This window comes from Coffea arabica, chromosome 1c, assembly GCF_036785885.1.
Source record: "Coffea arabica cultivar ET-39 chromosome 1c, Coffea Arabica ET-39 HiFi, whole genome shotgun sequence".
NCBI classification, from domain to species: Eukaryota; Viridiplantae; Streptophyta; class Magnoliopsida; order Gentianales; family Rubiaceae; genus Coffea; species Coffea arabica.
This window is the reverse complement of record NC_092310.1, coordinates 4,246,237-4,264,881: the sequence shown is the minus strand read 5'-3', so window position 1 is coordinate 4,264,881 and position 18,645 is coordinate 4,246,237. Positions and strand designations below refer to the sequence as shown.

General features: G+C 34.2%; 2 protein-coding genes across 3 annotated transcripts; both read left to right on the top strand.

The window, feature by feature from the left end:
- Positions 1-642: 642 nt before the first annotated feature.
- LOC140006459 (serine carboxypeptidase-like 7) lies at positions 643-6,183 on the top strand. 2 transcript variants are annotated; one of them, XM_072048428.1, is made up of 14 exons: positions 643-951; positions 1,051-1,196; positions 1,397-1,473; positions 1,644-1,766; positions 3,270-3,333; positions 3,857-3,894; positions 4,065-4,166; positions 4,292-4,378; positions 4,561-4,722; positions 4,955-5,029; positions 5,328-5,446; positions 5,548-5,661; positions 5,740-5,785; positions 5,888-6,183. In XM_072048428.1, exons 1-14 carry the CDS (start codon positions 797-799, stop codon positions 5,969-5,971), a joined length of 1,392 nt encoding a protein of 463 aa, XP_071904529.1. In that variant the 5' UTR covers positions 643-796; the 3' UTR covers positions 5,972-6,183. The 2 variants fall into 2 exon arrangements, with proteins under 2 accessions (XP_071904529.1, XP_071904495.1); XM_072048394.1 differs by having other exon boundaries at positions 645-951; positions 3,270-3,372.
- A 9,356-nt stretch (positions 6,184-15,539) lies between these two features.
- On the top strand, positions 15,540-18,390 carry LOC113702790 (scopoletin 8-hydroxylase-like). Its single transcript, XM_072048035.1, has 3 exons — positions 15,540-16,184; positions 16,488-16,833; positions 18,005-18,390. Exons 1-3 carry the CDS (start codon positions 15,676-15,678, stop codon positions 18,254-18,256), a joined length of 1,107 nt encoding a protein of 368 aa, XP_071904136.1. The 5' UTR covers positions 15,540-15,675; the 3' UTR covers positions 18,257-18,390.
- The last annotated feature ends 255 nt before the right edge of the window (positions 18,391-18,645 follow it).

Sequence of the window (18,645 nt, the reverse complement as noted above, 5' to 3'; positions counted from 1 at the left end):
TATAATTATTCATAGGTCTTAACATTTGCAACAACAACAATTATAAGTTAATAAAAATTGTGTGATGGAGTTGCACAAAATTTTCATGTTTTGGGAGCATGACGAACGTTTTTATTTTCGTGTCATAAAAATAATAAATAATATTATAATACTAGCATTTATACTTGAAATAAATTAGAGAAACAAAAACTTTGTCATAAATTGTACCGGAAGGAGTGATTTAGTGAAATCCAAATTTTGTTCAAAATGAAAGGCAAAAAAAAAAAAAGAAGCGGTAGAATGGATTCTTTTTCCGGATACAGAAACAAACACACACACTTAATTAGAGTAAGCACAAGGGTTAACAGATAAACCGGCCCGATAAACAAGCAATCTAAAGAGGACCAGAGAGCAATCCGATCCAATCAATTGGTGACAGGACGGGTATCCCATGGACCTTAAATTCAGGATAAAAACCTCACGATCTTCCGATGTGGGATGGAAGCTCAACCCCCCCCCTCCCCCAGTGCACACCCTCACCAAATATGGATTTGTTTTTTTTCCGGATACAGAAACCGGTAGAATGGATTCGATGGGCGGTATAATGGATTTCATGCGCGAGGGACTCTCCACGTGCATTTTGCCTCGCATTGTCCACACAGACAATCTTTCGGACACGTGTCAAACGGGAACCGTGTGCCTACGGTAGGTACGGTCAAGGCGGTGGCTGCCAAAAAGGCGTCCCTTTTGCTCTTCATATTATGCACGGCAAATCACAACAAACAACCAATTAGGTGCTCTGATTATTTGCCAAGACATGGATAAGGTGCGTGGGCTCTTCAATTCTTTCTGCGGCAACCTTTTCTTGCTGCTTGTTCTTGTTTTAGTACGTCCAAACCTTGCTGTGGCTGGTTCCGTGGTTAAGTTTCTTCCAGGATTTGAAGGCCCTCTCCCGTTTGAGCTCGAAACAGGGTGAGTCGCTAAGGATAACATGATATGCAGCTCACTGATACTGAACTAATGTTGATCAAATTTACAAGAAACAGTTGATTCATTCTCTGACATTTCCAGGTACATTGGAGTTGGTGAATCAGAGGATGTGCAATTCTTCTACTACTTTGTCAAGTCAGAGTCAAATCCTCAAACAGATCCCCTTTTGATTTGGTTAACTGGAGGCCCTGGCTGCTCTTCAATTCGTGGGCTCGCTTCTGGGATAGGTTGGCTTTTATGCCTCAGCCTTTGCATTTACGTGTCAACTCCCTTCCCCCAAGTTCACCTCCTTTGCATTTTGATCTTGATTTTCTATAGTTTTAACGAAGTTTTATGCTAACCTTGTTCGTCTCAAATCTTCAAGTGATGAATAGATGATGAACTGGAGCGGGATTCAACCAAATCACTGATTTGTGAGTTTTTGCAGGGCCAGTGAAATTCCAGCCAGTACCGTATAATGAGACATTGACCGAGTTGGTGACAAATCACTATTCTTGGACCAAGGTACACAATAATTGAGTTTTTTTTTTCTTTAAGTTATTTTTGTAAGGCAAACAGAGGTTTAAATTGACAGGGTATATCATAGCTCACAGAAGTGTTTCATTTGTGTAATTTCCAAGATTTAAGAACCTAATAGAGTGCAAGATTCAGAATAATTTGTTATCATTTGTTAGGTTGCAAGCATGATCTTCCTGGATTCGCCGGCGGGAACTGGCTTTTCTTATGCCAGGACTGCTAAAGCTTCTCAGTCTACAGATTTGCAAGCTTCTGAACACAACTATGAATTTCTTAGGAAGGTACACATGTACCGCTACTCAGCTAATTAATGAATCAGAAGGCTTTGTGTTCATATATGCTAGCAAATTTGTATGGATGTCACAGATACAATACAGAAGGCTTAGTAGTTGTTTCTAGGCCAATGAAAAAGTTGCACATGAATATATAAGGGTCTCACTTGATTTAATTTAGCATGTTAAGTGGATTTTTTCTAGTAGATGTAAAAATCAAAGAAAGATAGAAGTGAACAGGGATGGGTTTTTTTTCTCTTTTCCTCTCCCAAAATTTCCTACCCAGAGTTTATTTCTTTTTCCATTTTCGCCTGCTTTCTTTGTTTAAAAGGAAAATGGAAGTGCCACCATTTTGTTCCTACAGAGTTGCGTCCTTAAGAATCAGTTCCAATGACTTGGTACAGCATGAATATGGTTGCAAAGGGAAAACTCTTTGATACTTAATAGTAGTAAAAGACCAAAGCAAAAATAGGAAACAAAAGAAAATAGGGTTAATTACATTTACCTCCCCTGAGGTTTGACCATATTACCAATCAATCCCTGTAATTTGTCCAAATAACGGTCTCACTCTTTGAATGATCAAACATTTAACAAAAACCCCCTTAATTGCCAAAAATGCTCTTATTGAGGCCATGTTGTATTAAAAAAAGAACATATTTTTATATTATTAATCTTGAAGCAATCCAAAAAAATAGAAAAAAGTTTTTGCTTATTATTTTATAAAAACCATATCTTTGCTTCCATAAATAGTTTTGAATCAATAATTATTTTAAATCTTAAAAATGAATATTAAAAATTAGATAAATTGAAAGAAAAATAAAAAAAAGAGGAAATTATTTTAATTCCTAAAGTATGGTTCAAATTGAGGAAAACATGTCTTGTGCTTTCCGCAACATGCCTTGAACCACAAATTCGAACCATACTTGAGGATTTAAAATAATTGCTTCTTTTTTATTTTTCTTTCAATTTATCTAATTTTTAATATTCATTTTTAAGATTTAAAATAATTATTGATTCAAAACTATTTATGGAAGCAAAGATATGGTTTTTATAAAATAATAAGCAAAATTTTTTTTCTATTTTTTTTATATTACTTCAGGGTTAATAAAATAAAAATATGTTCTTTTTTTAATGCAACATGGCCTCAGTAAGGGCATTTTCGGTATTAAGGGGGTTTTTGTTAAATGTTTGATCATTCAAAAGGTGAGACCGTTATTTGGATAAATTATAGGGATTGATTGGTAATATGATCAAACCTTAGGGGAGGTAAATGTAATTAACCCAAGAAAATAAGAGTTTAGATCTATGAATATTCAATGCACTTATGATGATGTGGTAAATTGTGGACTGCTTCGCCTACACAAAAAACAAAGCTAAACTGTCACCCATAGCTCATTTATTAGTAAAAAAAAGGAAAGGACCTGGGACTTTCAACTTTAAATAGAAAAAAAAAATCATAAAAGAGATTATTACCTTTCATAAGATTGCTTTTAATTGTTGATTGTGTTGCAGTGGCTACATGATAACCCCGAGTACAAATCCAATTCATTCTACATTGGAGGAGACTCCTATTCAGGCAATACTGTTCCAATTTTAGCTCAACTCGTTTCAAATGGTATGAAGTTGTTCTTTATTTAGGCAAGTTTCCTGCTAATGCTATAATCTGATAGTGGAGATTGCCAACGCCTTTGTAAGCAAATTGTATATATTACTAGGGGTCTTGCCCGCTTACTTCAAGTAGGTTGAGCATTAAGAGGAACAAATACAAAGATTCCTTCAAGTTTTGCAGGCTTTTTATTCTTTTCTGTGAGTATATTAACTCCAAGATGCTTGGGGAATAAAGAAAGAAACTGTTGCTTTGGAATTCTAGGTTATATAATAATTCTAAGAGAAAAATATTCCTTTTTCCTTTTCCTCGTTATAGTTGATGAACAAGTGCTCGTGATGGCATTACTCTCTCAAGTTGGACCTTAATGGTTCAGAGCGTTCTGCCACAAGATAATCCATCGAAGTTGCCATAAACAAAAGTAAAACTACAAGTTTTATTTCTCCAGGACAATTCTTGTCCCTAAAACTTCCATAATCTGGTGTCCTTGTAGGAAATGTTGCTGGGATTGAGCCGCATATTCATCTCAAGGTCCTGTAACTTTCGTAATCTTCTCTCTTTGTAGTCTACCTAGCTAGATCATTACATACTTGGACAAAATATCATTTTTAATCCTGGTCTGATAATCGCTTTTTAGATTGTTCATATTTATGCTTCACTGATAACATGTCACTCACGGCTCTCAAAATCAATGGCTTCAGGGATACATACTTGGAAACCCAGCACCGACCACTGAAGGCGATGGAAACCATGCAATCCCATTTGCTCATAGGACGGCGCTAATCTCTGATGAACTCTACGAGGTTGAATTTTCTTTAATTACACGCTGCTGAGCTGAATGACAATCTTTTAAAACATTGTGTCACACATTTTTTTTACTGTACAATTACCCTTGATTTGCTAACTAACCTATATTATAATTTTACAGTCCTTGAAAGTTACCTGTAAAGGAGAATATGTAAATATAGACCCCAGCAATGCGCCCTGCTTGAAGAATATCCAGGCATACAATAAGGTCAGCAATCCTTCTCTCCTCTGTGTTTCTGTAAACTATTATCCTACTATATAAATTAAAGTGCCTATGCCTCCTACAAAGGTTGGAAAAAAAATTAAAAAAAGAACAATTAATCTTCCATATACTGACGATATATAGACTTATACTGTTAAAATAATTTGGTAAAATATGTGCTTCTGCAGCTGATTGATAACATCAACCCTGAGCATGTGCTGAAGCCCACTTGTCCTGATGTTTCACCAAAACCAAATAACTTATTCAGTGGCAGGAGATCAACTGTTGAAACGTTCTATAAGAAGTTTGAGGAGCTTGACGTTTTGGAATTTAATCCAGTTCAATGTCGTGTAAGATACTGCTATTATCTTTCCGAAATCGTGTGTAAAGCAATAAATTTGGATAGGAGATTATTTGGAATAAATTTTTTAAACATATATTATAACACTTTTTGATATCATATATATAAGATAAAACAATGATTGAAAAATGTGTTTTTAATTTCAGTAGATAAATTTATGTAAATGATTTTCTATCCAAACACAACATTGTGATTAATTGTTGCCCACATGGTTATCGTAGGATGCAACCGGAGAAGAGCTTATAGACTACTGGGCTAATGACATGAGTGTCCAAGAGGCCCTCCATGTGGGAAAGGCATGTCAAAATTTGATTTTCCATTTGAAGCCAGCTTCCCTAAACTGGGCACGAACAGGTACAGTTGTGATTTGGTGCAATTGTATCTGATTATTGTAGTTTTTACAATAATTGATGTACAGTTACATAAAGCAAAATATATATGTTTAACAAAGTAATGTAAGTGTACATCGAAACTTGTAACAAATACAATATCAAGAAATTATTGCACCTAACACAACTGTACCTACTATAATTCTCTAAATATTCTTGTTGTCTTCATGTGGTTCTGCATATATTTTGTTTGATTACATGACAGGGGACTATTAAAGTGTGGGTTGGATGCAACCTTAGCCTACCATACACAAGAGATGCAGGGAGCATTGTACCATATCACGCAAACCTCAGCACTAAAGGTTACAGATCCCTAATATACAGGTTTGGTAACAAAATATTCGTATTGTAGAGCTTATGTCATCACACTTGCGGATTAATAGTGGTTATATATGTTGAAAGCACAATATTTGTATTTATTTCAGTGGTGACTATGATATGATCTCACCATATTTGGGAACTGAAGAATGGATAAGATCTCTAAATTACCCAATTATTGATGATTGGAGACAATGGATTCATCAAGGCCAAGTTGCAGGGTTGGTTGAAAATTGAAGATTTCTCCTAGTTACCTTTAACATGAAGTTAAACAAATTAATTCTCTTTTCTACATGCAGTTATACAAGGACTTATGCAAATAAGATGACATTTGCAACTGTAAAGGCAAGAAATCCCTCTTTCTCTTGCTTTAGTGTAGGTTTTCAGGTTGTGTTAAGTTAAGAACACTGTTAGATTTGACTGTATATCTTGCTTCATTTTTATCAGGGAGCAGGCCATGTTGCTCCATATGAAAAGCCAGCGGAATGTAGATCCATGTTTGGAAGGTGGATATCCTATCAGCCTCTCTAGTCAATTGGGATTGTTTAAGAATTCAAAAATTTCGAGTGTTAAATGTTATTGCAAACGCCGTCTGATTTCAGTTAATAAGCATTTACTTCAAGAGAAAGCTTTCTTGATGAAAGATGAGTAAGATGTAGTCATTGAAGAATGTGTCTTTTCAAGAAATGGATGTATCGAATTTTTATTGGATAAAATTTGTTTTGACCATGGTCGATTGTGAATTTGCGAGTATACATTTATATGTTCTAAAAGAAATCCAAAAACACAATAAAAAAATAAAAAATTAATAAAATAAATCTACCACCTCTTTCTTTTCCACTAACTACCACCCACCGCTGTCTCTCCCTCCCTCCACTGCCGTCAACCATTCATTCCTTCTTTCTCTTCCCTTTTCCTCTTTCTTGCTCTTCTTTCCCCTTCACCATTTTCCTTTTCCTCCCATTCTCTGCATCATGCAATTCCTCTTTGCTTCCTCCACACCTATGGCTCGCTCAACCAAAGAGAGAGAGGGAGGGGAGGTGTGTTGCGGGGGAATGGGAAGGGAGGAGAAAGGAGGAGGGAGAAGGAGAGGAGAAGGAGAGGAGAGGGAAAAAAGATGGTGATGGTGGAGGAGAAAGGGGCAGTGGTAGGTAGTGGTGGTGAAAATTTAATAAATTTTTAAACATATCCTAATAAAATTTTAAAAATATTTCAAAATATATCTTTAAAAACACCTAATTTAAATGGACTATCAACACAAAAATGTGATTAACATACACCATTATAGTAAATTTTTTTGCAAAATATTTCAAAAATACCTAATCCATATGAATCCATTCAATTTATAGCCTGCATATGGGCAAATTTCTTGAAAATATTGTCTAAAAATTAAAAACTTCAAAAATGTAGCTGAGAAAAAGTTTGTTTCTCTGTCTATGTTTGTCGTGTCTCTGACACACATCGGACTATTTTATTAGTTGGATTTTCTTTTGTTAAAAAAAGGAAACTCGCAATGTTTGAGGAACATAGTGGACTCTAATTACAAATTGATCCCTGCCAATAAAAAGACGCCGCTAACAAATTAATAAAACTCGCCGTGTTTGAATCCGCTGGCAAATTAATAAAAAGAAGCATGCAATGGGTGCTCGTTTCAATTTTTTTGTTCGTTGTACAAACACGGCAGCTGAATATATTCCTTTTTTTTAATCTTTTTGACGACCAATTGGAACTAATGCTTTAACAAATATAAAGTATCCAAAATTATAATAAATGTGAAATTTAAATTATGCAAGAATTTTGTTATTTGTTTTTAGTATTTAATTTTAAATTATTTTTATTATGGAACTTTAATTATATTAATCTTAAATCATTTTAATTATGCCAAGCCAAACATTGGGATCAAAACTTCAATTTCCCTCAAGTAATTAGATGAGATGTACCGGTGCATTATGGTATCAAATCCCCATATGGGATTCTTGGTGTTACTTTTCAATGGCAACTCTGTGACATTTTTATATTTATGCCAAACGTCCTGTTTATTTAACTTGTCATATGCAATTTATTTAAATATTTTCTACCCTCACGTGATAAGTGAGATATTGACACTGAATTTGACATTGGACCGGATAGTGGTACAGAGGATACCAAAGCAGCAATACAGATCCTATGCGCACATTTACTCCTTGAAACTACATTATTCAATGGTATTGGTGCTAATCCTGGACCCTGCATTCATCACGTGGCATCTAATTTAATTCTCCACTTTCAAAGTTGCCCTGTTTTCTCCTTCATTCCCAAGATCAATACCTCAAATCACCGGTTCATGAGGTTGGAATAACAGTGGCGATCTCTAAGGAAGACATGATAGAAATATTGTAAGAACTGATTTAAACTAAGCAGATGTTGAGACTTTGAGGTGTGAAAAAGAAACACTTTCCTTAAAGTGTTATTGGCTTCTATATTAGACAAATTACCTCTAGGATACAACAAAGTTTAAGAACTATCAATAAAAGTTGTTTAATTCTGTCAAAGTTCTACAATTTTAAAGAATTGAAGCACCTATTCAAGACACCATTAAAGATGCAACTCTTAATGAAGAGTTGTCTAGATAGTTAACCATTTAACAGATGTATCTGTTTAATGTAATTGCCATTAACTACCTCTAAATAATTACCTAAAATAAATATTTCAGACAATCAATTAGCACCCCTCCCTAATCAGAAAGCCCCAAGTGCCCTTGTCAAGACGTTTTATATATCTTTCAATTTATATTCAAGTGAATGAAATATAAATTGAAATAACTTTTCCACCAAACTTTTCCTCCAAACTAATATTTGAAACAAATTTGTTAAGGAAAGAAGACAAAGAAATATTTAAACAATGAGCACTCTATCCTCTTTCAATGTGGAACAATGAACTTCAACTTTTTCATTACAAACTATTACCAACAATCCCCCACTTAGTTTGTAATGAAATTAAATCAGCACTGACATTATCTTGCATAGAGAAAGGTGTTTGTGAACTTAAACCCTTTTCTCAGTGCAAATATTTCACTTGTTCTAACAAGTCAAGGTGGCTACATAGCTTAAACCATGACTTTAAAGTTAAAATACAAATAGCACACACAAGATTATATCCCTTTTGTAGAATAGTTCACGAAATGATTTAGCACTTTTATTGGCCTGTGCTCCATCTTAAATTCATGATCATTTACAAAAGAAACCATTACTAGTGGTTCTAGACAAAGGGTTTTAATCCCATTCCCAACGACGTTGCTTTCACTATATCTCTTGAGAGAGCTTTAGTGAATGGATCTGCCAAGTTGTCGAATGAACTAACATACACCACTGTGACATTGTCATCATTCAATAGTTGTCTAACATATTCATGTCTTAGACTTGTATGTCTAAATTTGCCGTTATATATTCTATTTAGCCAGCTCTAGAAATAATGGCTTCACTATCACAATACAAAGAAATGGCTGGCATCGATTTTGGCCACAACTTGATACCCAAAAGTAGGTTTCTTAGCCATTCGGCCTAACAAATAGACCCATGAATTTAATGAATGCCCGGACATTTTTGAATCAGTTTTGGGCAGATTTCTGACTGCAAAGGGCCCTGTAGTGGCTCCTGGACTTAGTAGTTCTTAAACTCGCTGCCTATGAAGCAAAGCAGAGTTAAAGTGTAGGACGAAAAAGGATGATGGGCTGCCACAGGCCCAAGGCTACTCGTACAGGTGTGTGGACAACCAACAATGGACCAGTGTATGGGTTATATAGATTCAGTTATTGGGTCTATAACAAAATCACTCGGTCCATAACTGCTTCTATAGTTTTCATTTTCACCAAATTTAAAGTGATAAACGGGGAAAAGAAAGAAATAGGTAAAATCAAAATTTAAGAAGACCTTTGGGGGCACCACCATTTTTTCGTCTTCTTCTTATTAGTGTTTTGAAGACCAAACTGGACCGGTTGGTTTGACTAGCTGAGGCCATGTTTTCAGTTCGGTTTAATAGTTGATTTAAAAGTTTAATTGAATCGATCAAACCAATAAAAATCAATAAAAGTTGGGTGGTTCAACCAAATTTACTAACTTTTTATTGTTTAGAATAAATATTTTAGCTTTACTCACATTATTTAACGTTAAAATAAATAAAAATTATTAAGCCTTTAAGTCGAAATTGAACTAGTCGAACTGATCGAACCACGAACTAAAAGCTCTTTCGATTCATTTCCCGATTTGGGTTTAAAAACATTTTTGATAGCATTCGAACAATGACGGAAAATACTTTCAATTTTTAATGGAAAGTGAGGAATAATTCATCATACAAACTCTACCTTTGAAGGATTATGTATATCTTTTAAAATCATAGGAAAATTATGAAAAAAACAATAAATCATAAAGAGGGTAAGTATAATATATCCTAAAACGTTTGCTATCGACTGCCTAACCTATAGTTATTTGTTTGTTTTGTTTAGAATGATCCCACATATGAACATTTGTGACAAGCATTAATAATGCTAACACTAATATCACTGTGGAATTACAAACTAGTTTTTGTGCAGACCCAAATCCAATCCTTCATGCTTTTGATAATTCTTTTGCTTACAATAGTGTTTTATAGTGTTACCAATTGATTGCTCATGTTCATAAGACTGTTTCTCTCTTTACGTGCCTGGCCATATTTAGGCTTGTGCAATAAATACGCAGCTGTAATTCATAATTCCACAGAAATGGTTCATTTCATAGCACTTTGTCCTGCCAGCCTTCCCAACTCTAACGGTCAAGACCAAGATTTGAATCATGAACCTAGTAGTGGTTTATAAATTGGTGAAAAATAATTTAAATACATGTACTTATGCATATTTTTTTTAGTTGAAAATTTTTTTCATGCCTTATACAGGTTCGTAACTAGCTATTTGTGAATTTAGACCAGTCGCCACTTGGCTTCAACTTGTACATGTGAAGGACAAAAATAGATGATTTTTCATTTACCAAAGAAGTAAAAAAAAAAAAAAAAAAGCAACTATTGCCACGTTCCTCTTTTGATTCCACATCTGTCTAGATTGTCCGCTACATGCGTTTGACAAAATGACCTTCTAGTAATAATCAACAAAAAGACTAGGTCTTGGAGAGAATGAAGTCTTTTATGTCCAAATGACCCATTTTCTATTACAAATTGTGCATCAGAAACAGACATTTTTCATGTCATCTTCTTCCCACTGCGATGGAACAATAACGTAAAACATTTACATGTTGAATGGAAAGGAAGAAAGGGTAGCCCTATTCAATGGACTACCCAACCCCATTACTTTTTTATACTATATTTTTAAAAATAATTCCAGTATAAGGTGCAACCCCACATATATTGTGACAATCATTAATGCATAACTAACACCAACATCGTTGTGGAATTTGTAGTATACTTAGGTAGACAAAAATCCTTTTCTTCATGCGGTTGGAATTGAACTCGCTCTCCATCATTTCTACCACAAAGATCAAAGTATGATTGGCTAGCCGCATTATGCACATTAAAAAAAAAAAAAAGAAGACATGACTAATATTTTGTCACCGATTGGTCCAAGTACCAGAAATTTCAACAAGATATTTTGAATTGAAAATGCAGAGAAAGAAATATTGGACTGGACTTGATCAGCCAAAACGGTGATTTCATAAATTAATTTCTTTATTTAAGGACAAAGATAAGAAACATCAAAAGAGAAGGCCCCTTGGAAGTAGTGAAGAAAGTTGACAAACGAAGTGCACCATTATGGCTGGCCCATGCAATTTGTCATTCTGTTTTCTCTTCTCACCTAAACTAATCACCGGAAAAAAAAAAAAAAAAGAAAAGTCTCCATCCATTTTATGTTGCTACTTTGACCTTTCAATAATTCAATTAATATTCCTGACTTTAGATGCCTATCGGATGTATAATCGTGCGTGCCCCAAATTATCTGCCACTATGGTCAAATGGGCATACGTCACATTTAACTTTTTAATCATGGATCAATACCAAAGTCTTACTTTGCGACACAAATACGAACAAAATAGTAAAATAATGTATTTTTTGCAAGTAAACAATATGTTAAGCAAGAAGGAAAAATTATTCAAACCGTCATTCACATTTGGCCACATGAATTTTTTCATCCTTTATTTTTAAAATTTTAACTTTAAATTCCTTATAAATTCAAGTTAGCAAAACTTAATCCCAATCTAGGTTTTTGACTACATTTTACTCTGAATCAATTACGTGACTCACATATGATCCATTGTTTTGGTGGCAAAAGGTTAAATTTTATTATAGTTAAACAAATGATTTGATTTTTATTCATTTTGTTCTTAAATAGGTAAGATCTAACTCGAACTATATTTATTTTTTCCCCAAAAAAGTGACATCTGACTCAATCTATATTCATTTTTACTATTAAAAAAATGAAATTTGACCTTTTTGTAAATAAAAAATGGTTGTATTGGATAGCATAGTGATTTTAGAATAAAAAGTGATCGAAAACTTAGATTGGGATTAAATTTTGCTAATTTGAATTTGTAAGGATGTAAAATTAATATTTAAAAGTAAAGAATGAAAAAATTAATTAGCAAAATATATGGGATATTTTGAACGATTTTCCCTAAATAAAATAACTGGCATTGCAAGTTTTTAAAGCAACTTTCACGGCCCTAGCATGGGGGCAATGTAAAACATGGAAACTGGTGAGTCTTTGTTCAGCCATCAGTGATTAAGAAGGGCCTCAGTCAGTATTTTTATAACGTGAAGTTAAATTGGTAAATTATTTAAAGTCACTGATTAAGAGGGATCTTAATTAGGGTGCATTTGATAAAATTAAAGTTTAAAAATAGAAATCTTAAATCTAAAGTCTAAATCTGTTGAATTACTTAACTATTAAGTACTAAATATGATATATTTGAGTGTGTATCACATTAATATCACATTAAGTGATAAGAGAATAGGTTATCACTTATTTTTTAGATCAAGTTTTGTTTAGAAAATTTAGTGTCGCTTCATTAATTTAGATATTCTATTTTTTATTATCAAATGTATTTGTACATGTGAAATTAAATTGGTAAATTATTTAAATTCAAGTGTAATGTAATTAACTTGAATTTTCACATTTAATATTAACTTGGATATAAATTAAGTGCATTAATGACTGCCCACTAAACACCTATTTACAAAAATCGCTTCCTTAATTTTTATAATTTCAGAATGCTCGTTGGATTTAGCTGAATAAGATCAATTAAATATTGACTCACCATAATGAATACGGAATCCATAATATCAATCAAGATACTAGAGTTAATTACCATTAATTGGTCATGTTGTAAGAATAGATTTTCATCTTACACTGTACCTTTCTAATGCCCTTAATTCAATTCTTAGAGCCCAGAGTAGAAAAAAAATCTAGTTTTTTTTTAATTGATTTTGGTATGAAATAGGTGCAAACTTAAGTTCCTTCCGAGCATTCTTGTCAAATATTTCCTTATACAGAGTCAAAAATCTACGACAACTGTTATTCCAACAAGTTGTGGACATTTATAATCAAACTAGCTAGATGCTAGCTAAGCTTCAGCTACATGTTAGGAAATTGGCTTAATTTCTTTTAGGTAGATTTCTTATTTTGTGTGGAAGTAACTAGTTTTCTAATTGATTTTAGTTACTTGAAATAGTAGTCAAGGAATATTCTATTTTGTTTAGGATTAAAAGTTATTTCTTATTCTGTACAAGTCTAGGAATTAGAATTGATTTCCTATTGTTATTTGGGTTTTGGCCTAATAATGTTCCCTATAAATAGATGAATTGACATGCTACACAATGAGACACAAAGGGCACATAAGAGGCGACGTGTAACCTTCTACATGGGGTGAGAGAGGGTTCTTGGGAGATGAGAGATGGCATACAAGTTTTGGCCTTGGATTCAAATTGTATTCTTGTATATAGTTTTCCTGTCATAATAAAGATCGGGTTTCTCTCTTTGGATGTAGGCTCAATGGTGGAGTTGAACCACGTTAAATATTGTGTGTCATCTATTTTTCATACTTGTGACTTGTTGCTCATTAAATTGTTGTGTACTTGATATCTCAATAGTTGTTTATTCAGCGCTTGGATCCTAGCAAGTGGTATCAGAGTTTCAGGTTGCGAGATTGGGTAATAGAACAAAGTTCGTGGTTGGATCCTAGTTAACTATTGGGATCAAGTGGATTGGTAGTTGTTACTAATTGAACAATTTAATAAGTAGTATTCTTGTTTCAATGGTTTGGCAAAAAGTATTGATGGTGAAGGATGGGAAGTCGAAAAGCATGAAAATATTGACGATGAATCTAGGCAGGTGATTCAAGGGTCAAGGAAAAGGTGGAGTCCAATATTGATTTTAGACGTGAATCAGTGGAGATTTTCTCACACCTCCAACGGTTGATACTTCATCCCAGTGATTTTAGATTTTAATTATGTTTTTTGGGTGGTGTGGCACGTGTCCTAAAGAAACAAATAGATATAATTTTCATGCGCCAGAAGACTCTGACAGTTACGAGTTTTTCGTTTTAGGTGGAGTCTTGAAAACCACACGTGGTGAGACAGTTCTGATGATAGGAAGAAATATGGCGATTTTACCACTTGGTTGCCTCGATGGTCAGGGTTAGAGCTCATAGAAGGAGATCCCGGATTGCAAGTGGTGGTGAGAAGAAATGCTGCAAAGGGAGATGATAAATTGAGCCACCTTCTCACAAGTCAACTGGAGGTTGGACTCGGGATAACTACACATGTTCATTTGCCGATTGAATCAATTTGGTGTCAGGACTGTGTTGATTCGGGTGTGTAGTTTGGTACTATATTATTTGGTAGTTGAAGGCAAATGGTTGTTAAAAGAAATTTTCGCCAAAGTGGAGATTTGTTAAGAAATTGATTTAATTTTTTTTAGATAGATTTCTTGTTTTGTGTGGAAGTAACTAATTTTCTAAGTTTTAGTTACTTGAAATAGTAGCCAAGAAATATTCTATTTAGTTTAGGATTAGAAGTTATTTCCTATTCTGTACAAATCTAGGAATTAGAATTGGTTTCCTATTGTTATTTGGGTTTTGGCCAAATAATATTCCCTATAAATAGATGGGTTGACATACTACATAAGAGACACATAAGGGCACACAAGAGGACATCATGTAGCCTTATACATGGGGTGAGAGAGGGTTCTTGGGATATAAGAGATGGTATATAAGGGTTGGATTTAGGTTCAAGTTGTATTCTTGTATAGGGTTTTCCTCTCATAATAAAGAACGGGTTTCTCTCTATGGACGTAAGCTCAATGGTGGAGCCGAACTACGTTAAATATTGTGTGTCATTTATCTTTCATGCTTGTGATTTGTTTCTCATTAAATTGTTATGTATTTGATATTTCAATTGTTGTTTGTTCCGCACTGATCCTAACAGAACTTCAATTTGTTGATTCTTTTTAGGAGTAATAGATGAGGGAAGACTACTTAATACGGTCATTTATAGCACATACATGCTTGAGATGACGAAGCATGCTCGATCGATTTTAGACTTTGCATGAGACGGCAGAATTTTTTATAGATTTTGGACTTTTCTCGAGATGGCATACTTGCGGAATTGTATCCGTTTTGCCGCAGTGCCGGCAGGTTACACCTTTGACCTGTAGACACCTGTTAAGAGGGGCTTCGATAGTTACTTTTGTTATTCCTTTTTTTGAACAAATGAAGTTAAATTGGGAAACAAGATCCTGTACATTTAAATATGGTAAATCAGGTAGCAAATTTGGTTTAATATTGAGTGTCTAGTGGCACCTGTTAAAGAAATTTCCAAATCAATTAGGTTTAACATAGCTTAAAGGAAATAATCAAGTGTATATATTACTTTAGGTTTTGCTGACAAATGCTTGTTATAGAGATTTCAAGTGTACATTTTTTGCACAAATGACATTAATTTGGCACAGTGTCTAAATGTAATGGAACAATAAATATGAATATACGCATTCACATAGCAATTAGATGCAAATTAGGTGCATGCACTAAGAAAAATCTTTACTCGATACATGCTCAGATTTATGAAAGGAAAATCTGAGTAAATAGATTCACTGGTATCAAAGGTCTCCATCATATGGATCTTTGCTTATTTAAGGAGTCCACCCGGGACATCTTTCAATAAAACTAATCAGTTTCTTTGCACGAGTTCTTCAGCAATTGACAAACAGGCTTCATAAGAATATGGCATCAAGTTTCGATGATGGCAACACTTTGTTTGATTTTGTTGTGAAAGATGGAAATGGTGTCAAAGGTCTGGTGGATTCAGGAATTGCAAAAGTACCAGAACGATACATCCAACCACCATATGAGCGAATAGGGAAACTCGTTGAAAACTCGAGAGATCACTTCTCATCAATCCCAATTGATTTATCAAAGCTTGATGGTCCCGACCATGATCAAGTGGTGGAGGCCATTATTAGAGCTGCTGAAACACTAGGATTCTTTCAGGTAATTAACCATGGCATGTCTTTGGACTTGTTGGAGTCCCTCAAAGATGCTGCACACCGGTTTTTCAAGCAACCTGCAGATGCAAAAGCTGTTTATCTGAAGGGAGTTAGTCCTAGTCCGTTTGTGAAGTACGGTACAAGCTTTGCACCCGAGCAAGAAAAGGCTCTGGAGTGGAAAGATTATCTTAGCATGGTATATACCAATGACAGTGATGCACGAAAACATTGGCCTAAAGAGTGCAAGTAAGTTTTCTTGATTACCTCAATAGAGTAGCTAATATGTCACAAAGTGGCTAGATCTTAGTTAGAAAAGATTATTTGATTCAGGAAGAAAATCGGACTTGAGATATTCTTACTGGTGAAGTCCTCAATCATGGATCCACCTTGGATTGATTTTATACTTCTCGTACATATCAATCATCCAACGCTGCATATTACATGTTTCTCGATTTACTAGAAGCGATTTAATTTTAATTTCTAAAAAAAATTTCAAAAAAAAATATATTCCTATAACCAAATATGTCCGTGTTTGGATTATTTCCTCAGGGAAGTGGCACTTGACTACTTGAAATCATCCACTAACATGGTAAAAATGCTGTTGGGAATATTGATTGGAAATCTTGGGGTGACCCTTGATGACTCAAAACTTGAATCACTCATTGGCACGAAGTTGGTGAACATGAACTTCTATCCAACATGCCCAAATCCAGAACTAACAATTGGTGTAGGGCGCCACTCTGATATGGGCACTTTAACCGTGCTTTTGCAAGATGGTATTGGAGGTTTATATGTAAAGCTGGAAGAAGATGCACTTGTTGGCAAAAAAGAAGAATGGATAGAGATTCCACCAATTCCTGGTGCTCTAGTTATTAATGTTGGCGATTCATTACAGGTTAGTTCACGTCCCATCACCATCTTCATTAGTTCAGTTGAACAAGTCAACCTTTATAATTCGTTATGGGTTCACAAGCATTATAGCTCTGTCCCCCTTGTCCGGTTGGCTACTTGCTAGCCATTGACATTTCAGTCACTTGTGAGATCCAAAATCCAAGGAAGGATTTTCTGTTTTAGATTACTTGTGAGATCCAAAATTATAATTTACATTGACAATTGATCCATAGCCGTCAGTCTTCTGGCAAAAGTTTGAATCCTGCCAAAACCTCTTCTCCAATAAAAGGGGAAAAAACGAAATGGGTATTTTTGACTTTAAAAGAAATTGTGACGGACATTTTCAAGATCTAGTTTAGTTGGTAGTCTTTTTCACTTTTCCCTTATGCGACTTTGATTCTCCCCTTGAATCAAACTACTACTACTAATAATGATAATAATAATTATTGTTGCAAACCTATGAATGTTTCCGCACAGGGGTTGGCGCAACAGTATGTTGAATGTTGACCATTGTCAATCCTAATGTTGTAACAAATAAAGATCTTGTTTGACAAATGAGTTTTTTTTATGTTTGTCTAAAATTTTACTATAAATTATTGTAAAAATTGTAGGAAAAATTTTTGAAGTGTGTAAATTTTTGAATATTTTGAAGTGTATAGTTTAAAAATTTTGAGAAATTTTTTAAGATTACTATAGCTAAAAATGTTAAAAAACTTGTAGCAGACAAACTTAGCCAAAAACTTGTTTGTCAAACAGGCCCAAAGTTCGGTTGCTCGTTGCATTAAAAAAAAGTTTTGTTGGTCAATTAACTAATTTTGGCACTTTGTCTAGAGTTTGCACACTTAATTTGCAGTTAATTAGATAAATCAGAATGAATTGTAGTTATGATCTAGAATTTCAATAAAATGATATGTTAAGTTAGTATTCAAAATTTGAAGCACTGAAATGCTAAGACATAGCTATGCATGTCATAAAATCTCAATTGGTAGTAATTTGCTTGCCTAAATATTCGATCCGGTGTACAAAGTTTTCCAACTAAATGACTTTTACAGGAGTTGAATATCCGATTGAGATTTTTTTTTTTGTTTTATTAGGCGCCTTTAGAACAAAAAATTTTTTTCTTTTTGTTTGGCTATCATCATTAGGAACTAAAACATTTTTTTTCTGACTCCTAGATCCTAAGCAATGGGAGGTACACCAGTGCTGAACATAGAGTTCGTACCACAAGCAAACAATCAAGAGTTTCCATTCCAGTTTTCACTGCTCCGAGACCAACAGAGAAGATAGGTCCGCTGCCTCATCTTGCAAAGCTTGATGGTGGAGCTCTTTACCGTGATGTTATATTTCAAGAGTACATGAACAATTTTTTTGGACATTCTCATGAAGGAAAGAAATCCCTTGACTTTGCCAAAACAAATGCAAACTGAAGTGAAGCATGGAGCTTCTTCACAGGATTCTCAATTCAGAATTCAGTGAGAAATAAAGAAAAAATAGTTCATCCTGAAAGACATTGGGATTGCTTATTTTATGTTGTATTTACAATTCTTCATGCTGTCCGAAATATTCATGTCAATCTCGAATAGGTTTGCTTGATGAAAGCAATTCTTCCAATAATTTTCAATATTTTAAGCTGCTAGTCATAACACAAAGTATAAGTAAGGTGTTTTGTACTTTTTTGTTTTGTGAAGTATATTTTAAGTTTTAACAAGGAAAAGTAGAAACCCACCTAGCTTGTAGGAGAGAGTGATTAAACTTCATTTGACCGCCAAGGAAATGAATAACATCAAAGACATTATCAAATACCAAAATTCAATAG

Bases quoted from the DNA above. Each gene is read 5' to 3' on its own strand.
- LOC113702790 (XM_072048035.1), top strand. From the start codon at position 15,676: ATGGCATCAAGTTTCGATGATGGCAACACTTTGTTTGATTTTGTTGTG. The intron at 16,185-16,487 runs GTAAGTTTTCTT...TTATTTCCTCAG, and splicing joins CATTGGCCTAAAGAGTGCAA to GGAAGTGGCACTTGACTACT. The intron at 16,834-18,004 runs GTTAGTTCACGT...TCTGACTCCTAG, and splicing joins ATGTTGGCGATTCATTACAG to ATCCTAAGCAATGGGAGGTA.
- LOC140006459 (XM_072048394.1), top strand. From the start codon at position 797: ATGGATAAGGTGCGTGGGCTCTTCAATTCTTTCTGCGGCAACCTTTTC. The intron at 4,167-4,291 runs GTTGAATTTTCT...ATAATTTTACAG, and splicing joins TCTCTGATGAACTCTACGAG to TCCTTGAAAGTTACCTGTAA. The intron at 5,447-5,547 runs GTTTGGTAACAA...TATTTATTTCAG, and splicing joins TACAGATCCCTAATATACAG to TGGTGACTATGATATGATCT.